The sequence below is a fragment of the Ciconia boyciana genome, chromosome 4, assembly GCF_034638445.1.
Source record: "Ciconia boyciana chromosome 4, ASM3463844v1, whole genome shotgun sequence".
Taxonomy (NCBI): domain Eukaryota; kingdom Metazoa; phylum Chordata; class Aves; order Ciconiiformes; family Ciconiidae; genus Ciconia; species Ciconia boyciana.
Window position 1 is genome coordinate 6,606,156 of NC_132937.1, and position 24,610 is coordinate 6,630,765.

Sequence of the window (24,610 nt, forward strand, 5' to 3'; positions counted from 1 at the left end):
TCCTAGTCTGCTCTAGGCTCCATGGAATTATTTCAAGCTTGTCATGAAACAACTCATCACATATTATGTTTTACCTACACATAACGATATATACTTCACATGCTAATTCAACTAACACACCTGGGCCCGAATAACAGGGTTTCTTTGAGGGGACATCATTTAGAAGAACTAGACATTCCAGACAAAAAGAGAAAAAATTACTTTTTCTTGCATATAAAGAGGTAAAAAATTAAATGGGAAGTCATTAAATTTGTAGAAACTGGTCCTGTGACAATTTTATGCCACAAAGTAGAACTGAAATGTTTTTTCCGAAAGGAAAAGATTACAACAAGTTTTAAAGGTTTTGTAAGATAGCTGCTAATGCTTCCAAACTTTGTATGGATGGGAGAAAGTCTTTTGTGATTAAAGTAAGACTAATCAATGGCTCCATTACACGTATGTACACCCTTGTATTGAGCTAGATAACCTTGATCAGGGCTTAGGTTTTTGGAGGGTTTGGTTTTTTAATATTTAAAATATTTTTCAAAATTATCTAACAACATTCCTTTCCTTTACCAAACTATAGAAAAAATGATCATATGCACTTGAAGGATTTTTTTTTTTTTTTTCCTAAAGTAACTTTAAATTTCAAACTTACATAAGCAAAGATGAACCCTCCTCAGAAGCTCCCAACTGCTTTTTCTGGCATAGGCCTTTGAAAGAAAAGAAAAAACAAACAAAAAAACACCAAACAAAGAAAAAAAAACAACCAAAAAAAGAAAACAAAACCCAACCAAAAAATAAAAAGCCCTCTTCAAGAATATCTAGAAACATAGTACATTCCAACTGCAAAATTCTACTTTTGTACCCTTGAGGCTACAGAAGTGAATGTTTAAGGTAAAAATAATCTCATCTCCCCCCAATAAAATGTTTTCAAGTACAAAAGTGCACTTTTTTTTCTGAATGGAAATGAAATGCAAGAAAAATACCTGAACTACAAGACTGCTGACTTTTAAGTTTCTTGACTTATGTTGGATATCAAGGGCATTTAAACATTATGTGTATTTAATAGAAAAACCCATTGTTAAACTGCCTCTGCTACGTAGGACAAAGTAATTCAGACATCGTGTAAAAGTCTACTCTGAATTTATCAAAGACACCATAGTCAAAGCAACTGATTTTTAATGGGCACCTTCGCGCTTGGTTAAAATAAGCTGCTGCTTAAGTTCTGTACTATGAATAAAGCTACTTTTCGTTAAATTGATCTATTTCTGCTTCATAGACACTGCAGACCAAAGGAATACCAGCAGCAACTAATCAAACTGTCAGGCTAGTCATAAAAACACAAACCAAAAAAACCCAAAAACATTGCTGCTATCATCTCAAACCATGAGCTTCATGGGCCAAGCTTCATGGTTAACTTAACCAAAATTAAGTTATTTTAAGACAGACAGCAGTTACATCTCAAAAATGAGCAACAAGAAAGGTGTTAAACTGCCTATGGATTGTGAAACACTTAGACTAAACATCCACAGGAAATAAATGTGACCCACTAAGGTTATGTCTACATTAAGGAGTAATGCAGTGCAACAGGAATCCGTCTGGAGAGCAGAACAGTTAGTGCAGAAGTCCTGGTGCCCACACTATATGCATTTCAGAATTTGTGCTAGCTGTAGTCTGGCTTCATGGACTAAAGGCCCATTAATGGATGAGTGCACTCAGGGTGCACCTTCTGGTTTAGTTTCATTCAAAATTAATCCAGTTTGTTTCTCTCTCTCTCTCTGTGGAGCAAGCACATTAAAGTACGCTTATAAAGTGCTCTCCTGATCTGAACTAAAACACTGATGCAGACATACTCTGAGAACCCAACTATGGGGATATGGCCAGGTCCTGTTGCCTCCATACACTTCATCCTTTGTGATAATTACTGTTTTCAGGACACATAGGGACCAGATTAACTTGGCTTTCAGCAATGGAGTAAAACAGTCCTGCTCTATGAAAGCTACCATCATGGTCTTCACAACCCGAGTCTTCCTTAAAAGAATTAACACTAAGGATGCAAGGTGGGGGAAAGCTTTCAAACATTTACATCTGGTTCAGTGACCTGATAACGTTCCATAACACATTACCCAGAACAACTATTTAAACTTAATTCACAGCTATCAACAGTTTTTGCTGACCACTGCAGAGAAGGCTAAAAAGCTACCTATGCTGCAAAAATGTAGGCCAGATCTTTCCAAATACTAAAGAGTGCTACCAAACATACTGCTACACAGGCAGAGTCAGACTTTCAAAAAGCTTTTTTCTCACTTGGCATCAGTGTTATAAACATGGATTGTTTCAGCCTTGAGAGAATACAGCGTTGTATTGGGAACACAAAACAGATCTTTTTTTCCAAGTGAAAACATATGTTACCTCCCACACTCTTACAAAGAAGTCCTAGGCACTGGCTTTCAATCTAGCCCCTAAGACTGATTTGTAACACTTTATAAATAGATTGAAAAGACCTAGGCCTGTCTGAAACTGTAAGGAGACTGTTGACCCCTAATTTTGAAAGCTATTTTAAACTCAAGTAACACTAAACATGAGAGACCAAAGAATCTGGAGCCATTTCAGAAAATGATTGCTTTCTAATTTGAAACAATTCATGTTTAAATGCACTGATAAAAGTGGCACTCTTAGCCTTCATTTACAGTTAAGACTGTTAAGGTTTGTTAAGACTGTGCATGGGGAGTTGGTCAAGGTGATATGGTTGTGCTTCATTTTTGCTACCATCCCAAAGAGCTGCATAGACACTACAATCAAACACTAAAAGGATAATGGTAAAAAAAGTGAGAGAACAAATGAGCTATCCTGGTAACATTTAGCAAAGTTGGGAGGATCTAACATATCCCCTGCTTTTTTTCTATCATCTTAAAGTGTCTCTGTAGTCAATTAAATGTAGTCAATTAAAATTCAGTATTATACAGCTATGTATTCAGTATTATACAGCTATGCGGGAAGATTCAGATGTGAGAAGTACACTAGAGCTGGTGGAAGGCCGAGGCATACGTAAAGCTGATAAGGGGGATTCATACTGGAATGTGGAACGTCTAATCAAGAATTATTGTCCTTGGGAGTGAAACACATCCTGAAGAAGTATGTGAGCTGAGTAAGATATTATTACAACAATCTGACCTCATTAGTAGAAGTGTGACAAGAAGCACCCTTACGCAAACTATCCTCATTATAATACTAAAAATCACACCCCTTGAGCCGGAGACCCCGGCCCAAGTAGAGACCCCTCACCTCTGAGCATGCGTAGAACATTAAAGTAGTACTGTAGCTTTAAGAGTAAGCTGTAATCGCTTCTGCATATATATAACTAAACTGTATAAATATTGTACCTGTTCGAAGGATCGGTGTGCTAGCTTTGTGGAGCTACCGCCTAGCACCCAGTCTTGCGCAAAACTTGGAATAAACTGATATCTCGGCTCTGTGTGTGATATTGGGTGTTGCACACCGGGTAACGAACTCCGTTTGTGAGACAACATCTCTAGTGATAACAGATATTTGGCTAGCTCCAGTATTGCACCTTCTCAGAGTCCAAAAATGAAATCACTGTAGCAGCATGAAATAAATAACTGCCAACACAAATCCAAAAAGTTTACAGGTTTCTTTTATTTTGAAATACACAGATTTAATTGACCATTTTTTAATGACAAATAAAGAAAAACAAGAAGTCTACTAAACATAATTCAAAGTTATCACAGTGGATTTCCAAGTATTTCTCTCTTTGAGTCATTTCAGAACATTTTAGGGAAACAACTCTGGAAATACTTTAAACCTTTGTATGCCAATAAATCAAAGCAGATCTGATCCCTTTAATGCAGATGCAATAAAAAGTATTATGATGCCTGAATAAAAAGCACATCCCTCTGCAAACAGTTTTCCAGATATAACAACCTTGTAATTAATTTCCACAGGTTACACGATTCTACACTTTGTTCCTTCTACAGATTGACTAACAGGTTATGAGACACTGATGGGCTGCAACGCATTTCCTGAAAAGAGAATATTTATGCCTGAAGCATGTACTATTGGAAATTGAGTATTAAATTAAAACACCAGAAAGTGCTGGCAAGCTACAACGATGCTTTGCAGTTCTTTTGAACTTTTCATCTTCAAAGGGCTTTACAATATCTCAGAACTATATGCAAAACTCATTCTTCAAGCTTTATGCACTGGGGAAGATTTGAAAAAGTTTCCCAAAAGTATGTACTCCTTTTAATGTACTACATGGCACGGCATTGACCCAGACCCTTGGGAAAACATGACTGATACATTTTTATTATCTTGGTTTGAAAAATTATGTCTTTATTAATTTTATAACAGTTATACCACAATAATAGCCTTACAACCTCAACTTCTTTAGGTGACATCAAAAGGAAGATAACCAGCTTCCTTCGGATTAAAACTTTTTTTTTTTTTTAAACTACAACCATACTGAAATTATGGTCTGCTATTTTGCCTTTAAGCTTTATTTTTTAATAAAGTATCCCAATAAGTCACCAGTAGAGATCCCAAATTGTTTTAGGTTTTGTTTTAAGCAGAAGTTTTCCTTCTTTCCTTCAAGCTCAGTTGGAGGTACGATTGCCACTGAGGTGAATTCCAACTAAAACAGATTATGAATTCATCTTACTACTACAATTGAAGCTCACTGCAGACACCATCTCTAGTGTAAAAGGGGATAAATACCAAAGCAAACCAAGAGAGATTACCTTGTCTGTCACACAGTGCTGTAGCGCCTGATGTAGAGACATACAAAATTGTCTTTATAATTATTTTTTCCCTTGTTATAAAGCATAACTTCTAAATATTACTACTATGAATACTTGGCTGACAAGAAGAGGCATTAAGTGCTTATTACTCTAGTGCAGATTAACATTCCCACAAGCTACTCAGAAAAGTAAAGCTGTGCTGTTAGAGTAAATAAAAATGAGGTCAAAACAAGATGCTGTACTACCTTCATAATCAAGCTAGTTCAAGCATTTCTACACTCATCTATAGTCATAACCATATCAGATGTCCATCCACACTTTCAGTTTCGTATCCCAGTATTCATAAACTGATATCTAAAATTTTCTTGTTATCTGTCCTCTAGAAAAATCAAATACTTGGTCATAATTTAGGGCTCTTTCAGATGTTTTATCCACTCTTTAGTGAGGAGATCTGCCTTTTCATTCTCAAACACAGCACTGTATCTTTTTCTGTATACTGTACACAGCTTCTGTATCTTTTTCACAATCCTTCCTGCACACTGGCCCCTATTTCCATCTTCCAACCCTATCAGGTCTTCTGTATCATCTTTAGCAGCCTCTGTTCACCTCCTTTCTCCCCTGTATTAAGGACAATTTCTTTTCCTATACAGACTTAATTCTCTTGAACCTCAGTTCCATGGGCTTAAAAGCATCCTCTCTTATGGTCTTTCACCACAGACTGGGATGAGCAGAGCCTTGCCTATGTTTGAATGGATACCAGGTACAATCAAACACCCCATTTTTCATCAAAGGAAGCGGAACACTGAAGAACAGCATGTGCTGTACCACCTGATACAGAGCTGTTCTGCCCTTCACTTCCAGGTCCACAGACTGTTGTTGACCTGGAGAAGTTTCCCCTCCCCAGTTATAGATCAGAGAAGTGCACTGAGACAAGTCACAATTTGTATGTCACTGCCCCTGGAAACACAAGCAGTACTATTTTAAGAGTACTGCATGATTTTAAAATCTCTGCAATTGTTTCAGTATACTAACAGTGCAAAAAAACCCTGTTTCCCAGATTTTCCACAATTCTGTAGTTAATATTATAAAAAAGACACACGATCATTTACTGCCTAATTGAAAATCTTTTCCCCCCACACTTAACTAACCTTGGATGGATTGAATGGCATCCCTAAATATGAAGAGCCTCTGAATCCACAGCGATTCAAATTTGAGCCTGGAAAAGGAAGAAAAATAGAGTCAACTAATTTGCTTTGCTGAAACATTAATTATAAGCCATAATTCTCCAGTCAAGATCAAAACCTGTTGGTTCAACACCATTTGCAGTATTACTAGCATTTGTATGTGTCCTTTCAGTATATTCCCAACCTCAGCTTGTTATCATTATGAAAAGGAAAAAAAATTAAAATTAAAAAAACCCAAAGAAAACCACAAGCAAACTGGGTCCTGGTGTAATGACAAAGCAACCCATTTTTTATTTGGTGGAAATATGTTGTTCATACCAGCATACAATTGTCTTCCATGCTCTCAAAAATCTTTAAAAAATTACTCCCCTGGAAAAGTGCTCAGAGTTAACAGATTTTTTTTCTCCTCTCTAGATTCCTGCCTGGTAATACTATCTGTTCCTAAATAGAATTGTTTTAAAATACTTTGCAGCATGTACAAGGACAAACGATTTACAGTTTTAAGCTAGTACTGATTTAACTCGATACAGTCAGAATGAAATACTTAAAACAATATGAAAGACAAATTTTTAATGGAGCTATTCCTCTCCCATCTAGAATTCAGGTACAAAACCATTTTACCAATCAAACATTTCTTTCAGTGATTCAGATGTGACTTGTTTTAAATGTGTCGTGGTATCTGAGCATGTAGTACAGAGAAGTGTGTACTGCATACTGTCTAGAGCTAAGTACAGGTTTCCAGGGCTCAAATCTGCTTCTGCACTGCAAAAACTCAACTGCTTCACTCCTCAACATCCAAAGGTAAAAGCCTAATGAGTGCTCTAATTCATCAGCACCAGGGTGTTCTTAAATTCTCTCCCTCTCCCTGCAACTTCAGCCTCAAATCTAAAAATCCTCATGGAAATTAGGGAAATTTGCACCAGACTAAGTGAAGAAAAATAGTTAGAATGTTGAAAGCCCTAAAAAAAAGATCACTAAGCAATGTGGTACATCAATTGTAATGTAATTTATCAACACATTAACTTCTAACTTTAAATACATTCTGCATATATGCAACATCTAAATTTGAAGTATGTCGACTGATACAAGCTTCTATGTAATTACAGTGTGCAATTTTTCTATCAGACAAGTATTTGAATCCAACTTCCATGGAGTGAACTATCATTTAACAGAAGAAAACACCTGCAATTCTCCACTTCCTCCACCATCCACCTTTCAACCAAAAGGTTTTTTTTAATGACAAGTGTAATGAAGTCAGTTCATCATGCATTAAAAACTGCTATCTTATAGTCATACCAACAAAGCAAAAAAGGCTCAAAGAAGGGGACCTCAGCTGAATTCGTACCAGCGTAAACAGTCTCAGGTATGGTGGTGACTCGCCACAGGGCAGTTTTCCCCAGCACGTGTTGGAGCAGCTATCCCTGCTAGGGTAGAGGCTTCAATGCAGGTAGAGCTTCAGATGGCAGATGCAGCCCTCCAAGCCCTAGGCTGCAAAATTGAAGAGGAGCCAGATGTGCCTTCAAGCAAAGGATCTGGGCCACCTGACCCCAAACCATGCGAGACCACCAGGAAGAAGCAGCAAGTCATCCCTGATGAGGGGGACAGAGGCACCCATCTGTCAACCCAACCTGTCATCTAGAGAGGTTTGCTGCCTGCCAGGGACCCGGATCCGGGATGTTGTGGAGGGGCTGCTGAAGCTCGTCTGACCCTCTGACTACTACCCCCTGCTGTTCTTCATCTTCATCTTTGGGCACAAATTATACAGCCAGGGGCAACCTGGACAGTATCAAAAGTGACTACAGAGCTCTGGGAGTGATAGTCAGGGGCATGGGCCCCAGGTGGCGTTCTCCTCTATCCTGCTGGTGAGGGGAAAGGGTGTGAGGAGAAGGGCACTGATAATACAGGTAAATAGTTGGCTGCGGAGCTGGTGTTGGCAACAGGGTTTTGGGTTCTATGACCATGGGACCCTGTTTGCAGATCAATGTCTGCTTGGGAGAGAGGATCCACCTCACTAAGCACAACAAAGCTATTTTCGCCAACAGGAGGGCTGACCTCATAAGGAGGGCTTTAAACTAAGAATGATGGGGGAGGGAGAGAGTAACCAACAGCCCTGTGAGGGAGTGACAGACAGGGTCGACAAGCAAAGGGCCTGGGGTGATGTAACAGGAAGGGATCACAAAATCAACAAAACAGGGCTAAAGCAGGGTCACCTCCAGCATTTGCATGTAAGCAAGGAAGTGCCTACAAGGCACCATTATGGAGAAATCCCCAAAACCCTTTCTAGGAAGTCAACATGCTGGGGTCCCTCTCTGAAGTGCCTGTACACTAATGCACGCAGTATGGGGAATAAACATGAGGAGTGAGAGATCTGTGTGCAGCTGCAGGGATCTTGTTGGGATCACGGAGACGTGGTGGGATGGCTCCCATGACTGGAGTGCTGCAATGGAGGGATACAGGTTCTTTAGGAAGGACAGTCTGGGAAGATGAGGAGGGGGAGTTGCCCTTTATGTAAGAGAGCAGTTGGAGCGCATGGAGCTCTGCCTGGGGATGGATGAAGAGACACCTGAGAGCTTATGGGTAAGGATTAAAGAGCAGACCAATACAGGTGGCATTGTAGTGGGTGTCTGCTATAGGCCACCTGACCAGGAAGAACAAGTGGATGAGGCTCTCTGCAAACAGATAGGAGCAGCCTCACTTTCATAGGCCCTGGTCCTCATGGGGGACTTCAAACACCCCGATATCTGCTGGAGGAACAACACAGCAGGACATAAGAAATCCAGGAGGTTCCTGGAGGGCATCGACAACAACTTCCTGACCCAAGTGATAGAGGAGCCAATGAGGAGAGGTGCTCTGCTGGTCATCATATTCACCAACAAGGAGGGGCTCCTTGGGGATGTGAAGGTTGAGGGCAGCCTTGGCTGCAGTGACCATGTCACAACCAATAAAGTTACCCAGCCCGCGAGTGAGTAAGAATAACAACGGTGGGCTCATAGGATTCCGTAATACACAAGGACACAGAGGTTTTGTTTCATAATGTCTTTAATAGAAATTACTACAAATGACTACTACCAAAGCAAATTACTATTAAAAATTACCACTACTAAGGCAGGAAGTATATATATTTCAATATTACAAGTTACTACAAAAATTACCACTAGTAAAGCAGCAAGTATACTTATGATTAATTACTTATATGCTTGCCTATATATCTATATCTGTATCTACATCTATATATATCTCATTCGAAGTGTTACTGGTATAATGCTCATCAAACCGCTTCCACAAGTGGGGCCAATAGACGACAGGCAAAGTCTCACTTCAAAGATGATCCGCATCATGGAGTCTCTGAGAGAGTCTCCATTTTAGGTAGAAAGCAAGTCATTTTTTTATTACAGAGACATAAGGGGATGTAGGACACCACCACTTGGAGCAGCCAATAGGTGTTGCTAACTTCTATTTTTCACTTGGAATAGCCAATAGATTATGATGTTTTCTATTCTCAGACTAATTTTTACTTTTCCAGACTGTTATTCTGTTCTTCCAGATAGAACAGCCAATAGCAGTTGCCGATTCCTACTTTCGCAGGATGTTTTCCACCTTTTTCAGACTATTTTTCACCTTTCGAGGAAGTAAATTGTTGCAGTTTCTTGGTTTTTTTGCAGTTATTGAGGATATCTCTGGATGTCTCCAGTTTTTAGGTACCCAGCTGCACTTCAAGGATGCCAGCTGCCCTTCTCAAAGATGCTCCTGGTTCCCAGGCCCAGTTCTCAGGCTAGCAGTTCCCAGGCTGGCAGACATTTTCTCTGTCACTATTTCAGCAGACATCTTCTTCTTTTCAGTATTTTTCCTATTATAACCAGGTCACCTTTATGGCTGACTCCATCAGACCATGAGATGGTGGAGTTCAGGATCCTGAGGGGAGGGAGAAAGGAGCAAGCTCACAAGCCTGGACTTCAGGAGAGCATGCTTGGGCCTCTTCAGGGATCTGCTTGGAAGAGTCCCATGGGATAAGGCCTTGGAGGGAAGAGGGGCCCAAGAAAGCCACTTAGTATTCAAGGATCACCTCTTTCAAGCTCAAGAGGGATCCATCCACAATGAGCAGGAACTCGGGCAAAAATGCCAGGAGGCCTGTGTGGATGAACAAGGAGCTCCTAGCCAAACTCAAACACAAAAAGGAAGCATACAGAGGGTCGAAGCAAGGACGGGTAACCTGGGAGGAATACAGAAACATTGTCCAAGCATCCAGGGATGAGGTTAGGAAAGCCAAAGCCCACCTGGAGTTAAATCTGGCAAATGATGTCAAGGGCAACAAGAAGGGCTTCTAATAAGTTCATAGGAGACAAAAGGAAGACTAGGAAAAATGTGGGCCCACTGCTGAATGAGGTGGGGCACCTGGTGACACAGGACATGGAAAAGGCTGAGGCACTGAATGCCTTCTTTGCCTCAGTCTTTACTAGCAAGACTTCAGGAATCCCAGGTCCCAGAGACCAGGGGAAAAGGCTGGAGCAAGGAAGACGTACCCTTGGTGGAAGAGGCTCAGGTCAGGGAATACTTAAGCAAACTGGACATAATAAGCTGTGGTTTAGCCCCAGTTGGCAATTAAGTACCACACAGCCGCTTGCTCACCCTCCCCCCACGGTGGGATGGGGGAGAGAATCGGAAGAGCAAAAGAGAGAGAGGAGAGCAAAAACAGGAGAGCAAAAACAGCAAGAGAGAGAGAGAGGAACAAAACCCAGGGACAAACAAAAAAAACCCAAGCGATGCAACTGCTCACCACCCACTGACCGACGCCCAGCCAGTCTCCAAGCAGTGATCGCTACCCCCCTGGCCAACTCCCCCCAGTTTATAAACTGAGCATGACATCATATGGTATGGAATAACCCTTTGGTCAGTTTGGATCAACTATCCTGGCTGTGCCCCCTCCCAGCTTCTTGTGCACTTGGCAGAGCAGGGGAAGCTGAAAAGTCCTTGACTAGTGTAAACACCACTTAGCAACAGCCAAAACATCAGCATGTTATCAATATTATTCTCATACTAAAATCCAAAACACAGCACTATACCAGCTACTAGGAAGAAAATTAACTCTATCCCAGCCGAAACCAGGACATAAGTCCATGGGCCCTGACGGGATGCACCCACGAGTGCTGAGGGAGCTGGCTGATGTCATCACAAGGCCACTCTCGATAATCTTTGATCAATCATGGTGACTGGAAGAAGTGCCCAAAGACTGGAGGAAAGCAAATGTCCCTCCTATCTTCAAAAAGGGCAAGAAGGAGGACCCAGGGAACTACAGGTCGGTCAGCCTTACCTCGATCCCTGATGGAGTAGCTAATTCTGGAAACCATGGAAGTCTAGTTGGAGGCCAGTAACTAGTGGTATACCCCAGGGGTCAATACTGGGTCCAATCCTGTTCAATATCTTCATTAATGATCTGAATGATGGGGCAGAGTGTACCCTCAGCAAGTTTGCTGATGACACAAAACTGGGAGGAGTGGCCGATATGCCAGAGGGTCGTGCTGCCATCCAGAGGGACCTCAACAGTCTGGAGAAATAGGCTGACAGGAACCTCATGCAGTTCTACAAGGGGAAGTGCCAAGTCATGCACCTGGGGAGGAACAACCTGCGATGGATGCACTCCTCCTGTTTGAACTAACTGAACTTTGGTCCAGGCAGATGCTCAGCAAGTAGGCCGAACCGAAGTTAATCCTATTGTGTGAGGCTATCAGCAAGAACCCAGCACCAAACCCAAAAAAACCCACGGTTTGGCTGGAGACGGGGCTGATAAGCGGCCAAAACTGCATTAACACAGCAGAAAATCTGACTACAAATCAACTGCTTTATGCTATAAATATCTGCAGCCATGAGGGTCCATTGAGCTCTCCCTCCATAGCAGCTGGCTGCGTGGCAGCGATCTCCCCTTGAGTAGGGACGCCTCTCAAGGTTACCCCTCGAGGCTGAGAGATCCCTTACCTGACACCAGACATTGATGGGTTGGTAAGTGACATTTTTTGCATGCATGTAACATTTAAGATACGTATAGTAAGATTAAGTGATAATCTTTGTATCCCATACTAACTTTAAGTGTAGTAATTAGTAGAGTATTAACCACCAATCCATCTGTACTTATTAAATATTTTACATACCTAAATTTACTGATTAAAACCCAATAAACTAACTACTAGATCAGATCTGTCCGAGTGATCTCTGACTCTTCTCCCACGACACAACCCCAAGCACCAATGTATGTCTTATGTTCCTCTTTGTCTTTTTTCTCTGTATTTCTCCTCTTTTCTTTTGCCTCATCCTCTTTGCCCTCTGGCTTTTCTTGAAGATTTCTTTTCAGTCTTGGATCCTACTTACTAATTTCAGATATTTTTGTGCTTTCACATTCCTGGGTTTGTTGCCAGCTGGTCGAGGGAGGTGATCCTTCACTTCTACTCAGCACTGGTGAGGCCACACCTGGAGTACTGTGTCCAGTTCTGGGCTCCCCAGTACAAGAGAGACATGGACATAATGGAGAGAGACCAGCACAGGGCCAATAAGATGATTAAGGGACTGGAGCATCTCTCCTATGAGGGAAGGCTGAGATTGCTGGGACTGTTTAGCCTAGAGAAGAGAAAGCTCAGGGGGAATCTCATCAATGTGTGCAAATACCTGAAGGGAGGGTGCAAAGAAGACGGAGCCAGGCTCTTTTCAGTCGTGTCCAGTGACAGGACAAGAGGCAATGGGCACAATTTAATCTGTGTCAAATGTGCTTATGCAAACTACAAAATAAAATTTTAAAAAAGGCACAGATGTGGAAATCCTTCACCCATAAAACAGTTGTAAGTCTACTGGTACATAGCTGTTATGGCCTGCTGCAAATAAAAATGTGCTACAATGAGGACAGCTCTTCAGTTAAGCAGAACTCAGCTTCTCATTGCTAGATGGATGGATTCATCCTGGATGGATTCATTCCCAGCATCTGCCTTTTAGACTGCAGTTTACAATTCATTACCGAAGTAGAAATGGCAGTACGAGACCAAAGTACAGGTATGCTGTTAGTGGGTTACCTCAATTCCCTTCTTATATGACAGCTACCATTTAAAAGTCTGATTAAAAATAAAGTACTTGAATGGAATCAGAATCTATTATTCCCTTTAGCTGCTCAATTTTTGTGTAATGTTTTAAAACTTTTCCTGTACTACTGAACTGTTATCAACCAAATATCATTATCGGTAATTTTCAAATGCTGGATTTTTAACTGTATTGCTATAATTGATTTAAAACTTATTTTGTCTATTTATTTAAGTGACTTCTGGTCTTTAATCCCAGAGTTTACACACTGGCCCCTAGGAGAAACACAATCTCAGGTCCACAAAGAACAACATGACTCTTCAGTGTCCTCACTACTACATAATCTCCAAAGGGAAGCTTTATCTCCTTCTCCAAATAAAAGAACTTTGTTGTCAACGTGCATGCAATAAATGCTTCCTAGAGCTTCAGGATTAGAAGTGAATTACTAAAGTTATAGCTGCAATTCTTGAATTTAAAAATAGAATGCTCATCTGAAATCCTAAATGGGAAGTGAAAACAGCTCATTTCTAACCAGATGATTCTGATGTCATGTCTCTCTTTTTTTTTTTTTTTTTAAAGCTTCCTGCATACATACAAGTTCAAATTTGAGGTGCTTAGGGACATGGTGTAGTGGTGGTCTTGGTAGTGTTAGGTTTACGGTTGGACTCGATGATCTTAAAGGTCTTTTCCAACCTATACGATTCTGTGATTCTGTGAAATCTAAAGGGGAAACATTTATGTAATGAAAAAGACCCATCATCTTTCATCTTTCAGTTTATGCACATCATCTCACTCTCAGTGAAGTTGGTTTTACTCTTTTATTGCAGGCTACTTGTACTTCTTATCTCATGTAATAGCTTAGTAGTGCTAATCAACTCTTCCCTACTTTCTTGAATTGCACCTGTTCAGCACCTGCATAGTCAGTTGAAGCATCACATATAAATGCAGTTATGAAATGGTACCACCTAGCATTCACTTTCAGAGTTAAGCATATTTAACCACTTTCTGAAAGAGCTTAACATACAACAAAAAGTAATAAACATTTTATCAATCACTGTACGACTGTTGAAAGCAGAACAAAAAATACTGGGAAAACTTGTCTTATTTGACAACAGAACTAAATAAATGTGGCCCTTTTCCCAAGTCAAAAGACTCCACATTTACATCAAGAGTCGAAATTTTACCTTCAAGAAAGTCACATTACTTAAGTGTAGATCAGAAAGTTCTTATGATGTGTAACAGAGCTGCAAGTGTTGACCACAGAAGGTTTATCCTAGGATCTCTTACGTTAGAGAAAGGACATTTCTGTTATGTGACTTTTATGATTAACCTTTGATGGGAAGAGTGGTAACTTCTACCACTACTTCTTCCCCTTCAGGGTATGTATGCATTCCTCTGGTTCCTAGGCTTTTTTAATTTTGCTACGTACAGGAGTAATTTTAAATACACCATCAATAGATTAAAATACATGAAGAAGTCATAGCTTTAACATAGGCTGACATAGTATACCCAGATAAAAGTAAACATGAGCAATTCTTACTGAACTAGGGCTAAAAAATAGGTTCTTACAAATCAAAGCACTAGAATGTATCATAAAATGTCAAGTTACATTCTCTAAACCAGCAATCTGCTACACATCCAGATAAATACTTCAAATCCAGCCAGTAAAAAAGGTTAAGTTAGAGGAGAATTCATATTTCTGCTCAAGAAATTGATGATCAGAAAGCTCAAATGTAACTAGGATCTCAAAAACAATCAATGACATTTTCCCCATTTTTTTTAGTGCACAAGCAAAGGAGGAAAAAAAAAGCAGCATTATTACAAATCTAAACTCAATCTTTGCAAAAAAGCCAAACCAAAACAAAAAAATCCAACCCACAAACGTTTTAGGTCCCTGGTCTAGAGCAATGGTTTTCAGCCTGCTAATGCATGGATCCTGGGAGTTCAGACCAAAAAATGAAAGATGTCTCAGCTTTACTTAGGGCGCAGTTTCTTGGTATAGCAAAGCCAGTGAAACATCCAGCTGTCAAAGTATGTAATCTTGTTCCCTCTTCCCCACTGGGCTGGCACTAGCATTCCCAGCCAATTCAGTTCACAAAGGCAACACAAAGCTAACCTTTCTGAAAGATAAATAAATACATGCTTTTCTGCCACTTCAGCAAGCTAAACCAGCTCCCAGCAGGGTCAAACAAGTGCCAGTGTTGCTATAGGGGAGGATGGCAGATGAATATGGCCAAGGAATGTACGTCCACTGTAGGTCTGTAAATTACATTACTTCAGCCCAGAGCTCTGGATTCACAATCTTTTAAAAGTGCTGAAGTGGTTTTACATGCAACCTGCAAGTAACAACTGGGATACCTCTTTCTCACATTGCTAAGAGTTGCACTTTAAGATACTTATAATAGATATGAAATTCTGTCTAGGAGCTGCTTTATGAGAGGGAAAACAGTAAAGTTATAACATGACAAGAATCAAAAGAACAAGGAGTTGAAACAGGGTCTTTTGTCAATCCTTTTCTAATTTTGTCACCTTGAACCATGTATATATGTGTATATATTGTAGAATAAATAGAAATAGTATAAGAGTTATTAGTAGCTAAGAAGGGATCACAGTTAGAAATAGAAACTAGCATATGAGACTGTGAGAATTGTAGAATCTTCAAGGTAATAGATAATGCCTAAGCTAGATAAGAGCATATTTTACTAACAAGCATATGTTTGTCCTAAAAGAATGCGAAGCTGTAACCCTTCAAAGACCAATAACGGGAACATCCTCTTACCGAAATATTCCACCTTGCACCCTGAGCAGAATAAAGCAATGTCTCCTCTCTAAACATACTCTGTGTGTTTCAGGAGTTATTTTACAGCAAGGCAACAATTTCACTAACACTAAGAAATATGTCTTATTCCAAAGATATAATTTCTAATAAGGCTTGTAAAAGAGCACAGCCCCCCTCCTAATGAAAAAAAAAGGAGGCTTTTTCAAAATTTCAGTGCCCTTCTAAAAGGAAACACAGTTGGTCTTAATACAATGAACACTGTTGGGTAATTTTTCTGGTACTCCTCGAGGCGAATTAAATATAAAAGAAAAAAATAATGAACAATGCATTGAGCAGAGTCCTACCACCATAAGCGGTTCTACAAGGAGTCTGCAAAGATGCCATATATACACTCGCACCAGCACCAATCCTGTGAGCAGTTGCATGGGGCACCTCAGCCCGGGTCCATCCCCCAGCCCAGCTCTGCTGCCCAAAGGTGGCCCCTGAGCGCTGGCATTCCAGGATGGCTACAAGACAATGCTGAGGCTGTTTCTTATCTCATCACCCAGGGAAACTTCACTCCCTTGCAAGGAGTCATTCTGTCTCTGACATTCCTGCTTCCAGCCAGTTTAACCCCTTCTTGTAGTTGGGCCTTCTTGCCAGATGATTCCTTGGTCACAAATTACCACTGCTGAGCATTTACAATTTTAATTTCCCCTTCAAAAAATAAACAAAACAATCACATGCTATTAGCCATGTAATGAGGCAGAGCTTTTACTAAATGTGAAGGAAAGGTAGCAATGGCCAAAAGCTATGGAAGTAAAAACCAAACTATTTTGCAAAAGTTATAGAAGACAGAGTCCTTTCAAATAAGTAGAAGACACCAAGGAAACCAAACATCCAGCTAAGACTGTTAGGTTTATGTGAGAGTCAGCTGATGTGTGACATGCCATTCTCTCCAAATTACAACAGGTATTGAGTCAGGCTCTAAAACACTTGAGCTAAAATTAATTATGGTATTACTTTTTTTAATCTCCTATATTTCATTTACAGTAAACCCACAGAAGAATATAGTCTATCCTGATGTACCTTAAGCTTTAGCTTCCCTTAGTGCATTTCAATTAGGTTCACAAAGTGTGTATGTGCACGCTTTCTTACTGAGCTAGACTGAGATCTTCCCATATTAGTATATACAAACATATTACTTAATACTATCACAGTATATTTTGAGATTATAACAAATAAGTATTCTAAAAATTCAAATTCTGAATTTTCTACCAGGTTCTATAATACCCTACTATAATAGTGGCAAAAGTAAACTGAAATTAAGTTTGTAGAGTATTGACTGTTCTGTCTCCGATCCATTGGAAGCCCATTGTAAAGTAGCAGTAGTTCTCAAAATAATTTTAATTTGCCACCTTTAAAAGTGCCTAAGAATCAAGTGAAGTACTACTGATATGGAAACTTTGGAGAGAGTAACATGAACAGCAGAGAAAATTTTCCAATAAGAATTACAGGAATTCTCTTTTTGTTCTTTTTAGGAATTCATCCAGTGATGCAATCAAAACCAAAGAACCAAGTTGAGCTTAAAACATATTCCAATTTAAAATATAAGTCCATTGGTTTTCAATGACAGAACCAAAAGTAATGAAGACTTACATCAAGTGCAATGCAGTTACTTAAGGCAAGATTATTGGAATTTCCTTATTCTAGAAACTACACAATACATCAGTGTTAGAATTTAGATGCTTAAAAATCAATTTTCCCCAGAAAGAGGGATATATCAGCATGCATGTCAAAGAAGTTTCAATAATATATTTCTTTAAAAGTAGAGTCAGATTTTTTTCCAGGAAAGATTCTGATGCATCAAGCTAGCAAGTATTCCCTTTAACTAGATATGTACAAACATGTTGAAACCAAAAGCCTCAAGTGCTGCAGCCTACCACAGTTTAGCTACTTCTTCAAACAGGCCAAAAGAGAGTCAGAGCTCTACTGGTGGGAGGCTGCCATATAGCAAATATTGCACACATCCAGAATTAAAAAACAGAAAGTCAGTGCATTTTATTGAAAGTAGACATTAAAGGAGGTTGTGCACTCCATTCTGAACATTTAATCATCCAGCATCCAATTTGTTGAGGTTAGTATCATTTACATTTTAATTAATCTATTGTCCATCAGATGAAGTAAAATTGGAATAAAATAATGCTGAAATTTTAGGGGTCAAGGGACCAGATAAAGAGTAGTGTTAATAGCAAAAGGAAGATAGCTTAACAAAAACAGAGTTCTTATGATGTGATATCAAGATACAGGACTGGAGTGAAGGTTGGTCTGCTGGAGAAATGAGAGATTTATTATTTATAAGCACAGAATGCAATGCCATAGGCATCCTCCCTAAAACTACTGTCCTGTAATTTTATGATAGGATGAGCGCCAAGAAAACAACAAAAAAAGATAGCATGTCCTAGCTGTGCCCTGGATCTTTAGCCTCTGCTGCGTGCTGAGATTTATACTGGTATCCCTAGAAGGCCCTTGATAATGATGTGACTATCCCAAATATTGGCTGGGAGGTGGGGTGACGGGATGCTTACTGAGAATTACAGCATACTATCAAAGACAAACAAACAAAAAAATGTCTATTCTAATCTCTCTTCTTGCAAAATTGACTGTTCTTTCAGAATACACTCCTGAAGACAGGGATAGAGATCAGAAAGTATGCAACTCCTGAAAAAAAAACATGTACACCCTGGAAAATTTTCTCAGTGCTAAGTGACAAGAACCTTCTCATAAATAAAAGACCTGTAGGAACAATTATGTGATCCAAACCCCTTAATTTTCTGTAATCACTCCTGAAATACAGCACAAGAAATCAAACTCTATTAGAGCTAATGTCTGCAAGAGATCTGATGGTTTGTAAGTTGCCAGAAAAATAAATGGGTTCTTTTTATTACTGTAAAAATCAAGCATCAGCAATCTTGACTTCCATACGTTCACTTCATAAAACTCTTTTTACTTCATAAAACTGCTTTAGGGAAGACACCTAATTTGTGGTATATGATTAGACTAGATATTATAAGGAAATACACAATTTTAATTCTACAACCATCCAACATACGAGGTACTTTACATGTTCATGATTTTATAGACAGGCACCTGGAATTACCTCTTCTCTAAAGACAAGCCTGGAGCAATCCCCACAACAGCACTTAACATGCCAGCACCTCACTTCTTAAAATGGCAGTGCCTCATCCACATCTCCCTCACTTCCACTCCTCCTACTGCTATTAACCACTCGCCTGAGCCACCACAGAAAAAACACCAATACCAACTAGCCCAAAGAAATAGCACCTCCCTCCACTTCTGTCAAGTTACCTGGAGAGGGCCACTTCTTGTATGCTCCCTCCCTAACCTGAATCTACTATGAACCTTCCAATCTGAGGACAGCTAGGACAGAGCAACAGTATTACTCCTAAAAATGTTAGGTAAATTTAACCTTCACAGATCTAAAGAATATTTTTTTCATTATAAAGTGGGAACTGTGTTTATCCCTTTTGCTTCTTAACCTTACACCTCCCTTTTTCCAAAAGTCACACCTGTGCTTATAGCTCCTGGCATAGCTACAATTAGCAGAAGTCAATATAATTATTAATAGACTTGTAATATCTGTATGGCATATGCATTTCTTTTAGAAACAGGTGAAAAATTCTCTGAGAAGATGCTCAAAGGTGGAACTTCTTCAGTATTTTATATTGTCTTGTCTTCAAATTCATTTCATAGCTTCACCTTGAACACATAAAAAAAGCTAAACTAATCACTTCTAGACTTATTTCTTTAGAGGGGTGAATTTCTAGACATACTGCTATCAGAAATTATCAGGACAACCACCTCAGGAAGCTCAAGCTTGTATTTTATAAAAACTAAGAGCAATACACTATTCCCCAAGTAGAAAGCAAAAGTAAAGATGTTAATATTAATTTTAAAAAGCAAAACAACAACACTAAAAACTCACTCACTGTCTTCTGTGGGAAGGACCTGCAGGGAATAAATCCATTCTATTATATCATCTTTGTTCACCACATCTAAGGAATCCAACATATCCAGACCAGAGAGTGCGAAAAATGCAATTGTCAACCTAAAAGAAAAAGATAAGACTTACACTTCCCACCATAAATATCATTGGGAGATTAACAAATGGTTGAAGAAACAGAAATATCTATGAATTCTCAGCCTTTGAGAGTGGTACATCATATTGAGCCTAGCTCAGAAAGCATGAAATTTATCTACTGGACAAAATTATGTTCTTTATACTTTAAGTATTTCTCCATCTCAACTAAGCTCTTAATATAAGCCATCCCTTCTTTTATATAGTAATGAGATGCCAATTCAGACATTAACCTAAGAGCCTGCTTACCTGAAAAAGCCAGTACAAGGCAAACCAGGTCATTAACATATGGAACACTAGTTCTGTAATGAATTCTTACATGAACAATCTTATCAATATGCAGTAAGTGCAAGGTAACCCTGAATTGAAGTAAGCTGCCTCTCACTGTGTCCTAAATCCAATTTAAGATGCTTAGAAGTTAGGTGTCAAATAGCAAGGCTTCCTTTATAACCAATCAATGTATCAATAGGCACACAGGATTAATTACCATCTAGAGGTACTTATTTCTTGTCATTGGATACAAAGGAGCCTAGATGAATAACTTAATTAAACATCTAAAATTAAGCAAGTCAAATCTAAGTATCCAACATGGGAAGTGAAGTCTGTAGTGGCTAGCATACTGTACTGGGTCTGGCTGGGATGAAGTTATGAAGTTAACTTTCTTCATAGCAGCACATATGGTGCTCTGTTTTGCATTTGTGGCTAAAACAGTGTTGATAAAACACCAGTGTTTTGGCTATTGCTGAACAGTGCGTACACAGTTAAGGCCTTCTCTCCCCCCACCCCCAAAGGCTAGTAGGCTGGGGGTGGACAAGAGGTTGGGAGGGGACACAGCTGGGACAGCTGACCCCAACTGACCAAAGAGGTATTCCATACCATATGATGTTGTGCTCAGCAATAAAAGCTCAGGGAAAGGAAGAGGATGCAGGGACATTTGTGGTTATGGCATTTGTCTTCCCAAGAAACCCTTACATGTGCTGAGGCCCTACTTCCCAGGAAGTGGCTGGACATCTGCCTGCTGATGGGAAGTAGGGAATTAATTCCTCTTTTTGCTTTGCTTGCACACAGCTTTTGTTTTTCTTATTAAACTGTCAATATCTTGATCCACAAGTCTTTTCGCCTTCCATTTTTCTCCCTATCCCCCAGGAGAGGGGAATGAGCAAAAGGCAGGGTAGGTGTTTGGCTGCTGGCCGGGGTCAACCTACCATACATGCTGAAGTTCTTCCTTGCTCATAGCTCATTTCCTTCCTTAAATTTGTGCTATTGCAACTGTTTATAAGGCTACACAGTAAGCCAACCCCTTAGTTTGGGGGGTTTGTTTTTATAACTGGCTTATAGCATAGCCCCTCACACAGTTGTATCAGTTGCACTGAAAAAGCACCAAAACAGCAGCACTGGGGTAGGAAAACGTTCATGCAATGATACCTTGGAAGTTATGACTCGGATTAAAATTAGCTGAATGTACATTTTGCCACTTACAGTTGTATCTGCCTATCCTTCTCTAAATTCTTGCTCTGTTTGACCAACAGATAAACTGATTGTGAAACAGCTGTTGAATAGACAGAAACTACAGCTTAGCATGCTAAGGAAAACCAAAAGTCAATGACAGCTTTCCTTAGGAGGCTAAGTTATAATTTGCAGTTACCTCACAGGCCTCCTGACCCACCCTGGGTAACAGGAGTAGGAACCCCTGAAGAAGTTCAGAACAGATGTGGACAGAAGCCTCTATAGCCATCTAATTTCTGCCTGTGGTTCTACACCAGAGCCACAAACATTAAGGCCAAGAAAAAATGATTATGTGAGTCAGCCCAAAATACACCTTAAAATGATTCTGCTAATTAAAACACAGCAGCCAAAAAATGATGCAGCAGACACTTATCTCAAACACAACGGCACACCCTACAAAGTGTGACATCCCTATCAGCGGGTTGACCTGCTGTTACAATAATCGTATGGCCAGTCACAAGCAGTTTTTTAAGCCAACTTCTATTTCACAGCTGATATCACCTAGGATTACATACCACAAACAGTGATCACAACTAATTTGAAAAATGGTAACTTGTTACACTGAGGTTACTTGATTTCATGGTATCTTTTACTTCAACCCCAAGTTTTTGTATTGCTTCTTTGTACCATTCTTACAAAAAAAGACTTTAATCTATAATCTGCATGGATTCTGACACTAACATTCCCTCTTCAAAAAACGCTCCATGCAACTCTAAGGTCCTTGTCAAAAATTTCAAACACAGAATAGCATGCATCTCCACTAATGCAGGTATTCATGGTCAAAAAAAGTATAAACTTATTTTGTAATCACTTAATTCTAAAATCTCTCTTTATTATTATTATTAGAAATAAAGTTTTTGAGTACAGAAAGCCAAAAAAGTATGCTGTGCAGAAAACATTTCTACATGGAACAAAAATATCATTTAAGCCAAAAATATTATTTAAGCATGATCTGATGGCCGCAAAAATGTCTTTCTAAAGTGTAAGCTTAACACTTCAAGGCTTATATCAACTTTTGCCATAGATCAGATATGTGTAACCCAAAATCAGACTCTGGACAATAACCCACTATTTTGAGCAAAACCACTACTTTTTAAGAAACACAAGAAAAAAAAAAAAAAGATAGTTCAGCTACAGTAAATTAATTTTTGAAACCTTGCATATGATATGTTCCAATTTTCACAAATACTAAGTTTGACAGTCTTTGACTGCAAATATTTAAAGGCATTTTCACACTGTTACCCAGCTAAGCTACTTCCAAAGAGGTGCAAACACCATGCCAATTTCAGCACTAGGAACTGCTGTAAACTAGGCCCAGAACCACAAGACTGTACATACAAAAGACAAAACTATGTACCTGACCTATACTGAGAAATACATACATCAGATAAATGAATGCAGAAAATGGTTTTATGTATAATTAGGTTTCAGTTTAATCAAAGCTGATTCTCTGTGTTAACTGTACCAGCAGCATTAAGAAACTGACTGTACACACAGTACTGGAATTCACATACGATGGGCAAAAACATCCGGGCATCACTGAACACAGTGCACTCCTCATACAACCATCTACATACTACATTTTACTTCATATGCTATCCTGCCTCACAGAGAATTAACAGGCGCGTGTTCTAAGACTAACAAAGACTGTTATCAGCACCTTATCAGACACATAGCATGAAATTGGTGGGACGAATCCCATGACTGGAGTGCGGCTATCGATGGCTACAGGCTGTTCAGAAGGGACAGGCAAGGAAGGAGGGGCGGAGGGGTTGTCCTCTATATCAAGAAATGGATAGAGTGTGAAGAGCTGTCTCTGAAGAATAGCCACGAACAGGTTGAAAGCTTATGGGTAAGAATTAGAGACCGAGGCAACAAAGGGAACCTTGTGGTTGGTGTCTCCTACAGGCCGCCTGATCAAGGGGAGCCTATTGACGAAGCCTTCTTACTCCAGCTACAGGAGGCATCTCACTCGCAGGCTCTCGTCCTGCTGGGGGACTTCAACCACCCCGACATCTGCTGGAAAAGTAGCACGGCGAGCTGTAGGCAATCCAGGAGACTCCTGCAATGCATTGAGGATAACTTCTTAAGCCAGGTAATAGACAGTCCTACCAGAGGGGATGCGATACCGGACCTGTTGGCCACCAACGCAAGTGAGCTAATTGGTGACGTCAAGATCGGAGGCAGCCTGGGCTGCAGTGATCGTGCACCGGTGGAGTTCGCGGTCCTGAGGGATATGGGTCAGGCAAGGAGTAAAGTCAGGACCTGGATTTTAGGAAAGCAAACTTCCAGCTGTTCAAGGAGTTAGTCAATAGGACCTCCTGGGAAACTGCCCTCAGGGACAAGGGAGCAGAACAGAGCTGGCAGATCTTTAAGGAAGCTTTCCATAGAGTGCAAGAGCTCTCAATCCCCAGGTGTAAGAAATCAGGAAAGGACGGCAAGAGACCGGCATGGATGAGTCAAGACCTGCTGGTCAAACTAAAGGGCAAGAAGGAAATGCACAGGCAGTGGAAGCAGGGACAGGTATCCTGGGAAGAGTATAGGGACGCTGCCCGGTTGTGTAGGGATGGGGTCAGGAAGGCCAAGGCGCAGCTGGAGCTGAACTTGGCAAGGGACGCAAAGAATAATAATAAGGGGTTCTATAGGTATGTCAGCCAGAAAAGGAAGGTCAAAGAAAGCGTACCCCCCCTGACGAGCAAGACTGGCAAACTGGTAACAACAGACAAGGAGAAGGCTGAGGTACTCAACAAATTTTTTGCCTCAGTCTTCAGTGGCAACCTCTCTTCCCACACCTCTCGAGTGGATAGACCGCAAGATGGGGACTGGGGGAGCAAAGTCTCCCCCACTGTAAGAGAAGATCAGGTTCGTGACCACCTGAGGAACCTGAACATACATAAGTCTATGCGACCCGATGAGATGCATCCCAGACTCCTGAGGGAATTGGCTGATGTAACTGCCAAGCCACTCTTGATGATATATGAAAAGTCACGGCAGTCAGGTGAAGTCCCTGGTGACTGGAAAAAGGGAAACATTGCACCCATTTTTAAAAATTTTTTGCTTCTGAGCTTCTTCACGCAAAAAACATATGCTTGAGCATTTTTTCTGAATTCTCTTTCTCCTTCAAGATTCCTTCTTTTTCTTGCTGCTCTGGGATGCTATGGGACAAGCTGGATGCATGTCGTGGTTTAGCTTCAGCTGGCAACTAAGC

At 40.1% G+C, this 24,610-nt stretch overlaps 1 protein-coding gene across 1 annotated transcript in view; it reads right to left on the reverse strand.

The window, feature by feature from the left end:
- The window catches only part of LOC140650460 (geranylgeranyl transferase type-1 subunit beta-like), a 94,822-nt gene that overhangs the window by 55,888 nt on the left and 14,324 nt on the right, over positions 1–24,610 (reverse strand). Inside the window, 2 exon segments of the mRNA XM_072858710.1 lie at positions 5,888–5,955; positions 19,748–19,866. Of these exon segments, the coding sequence (XP_072714811.1) occupies positions 5,888–5,955; positions 19,748–19,829 (150 nt within the window). The 5' untranslated portion in view covers positions 19,830–19,866.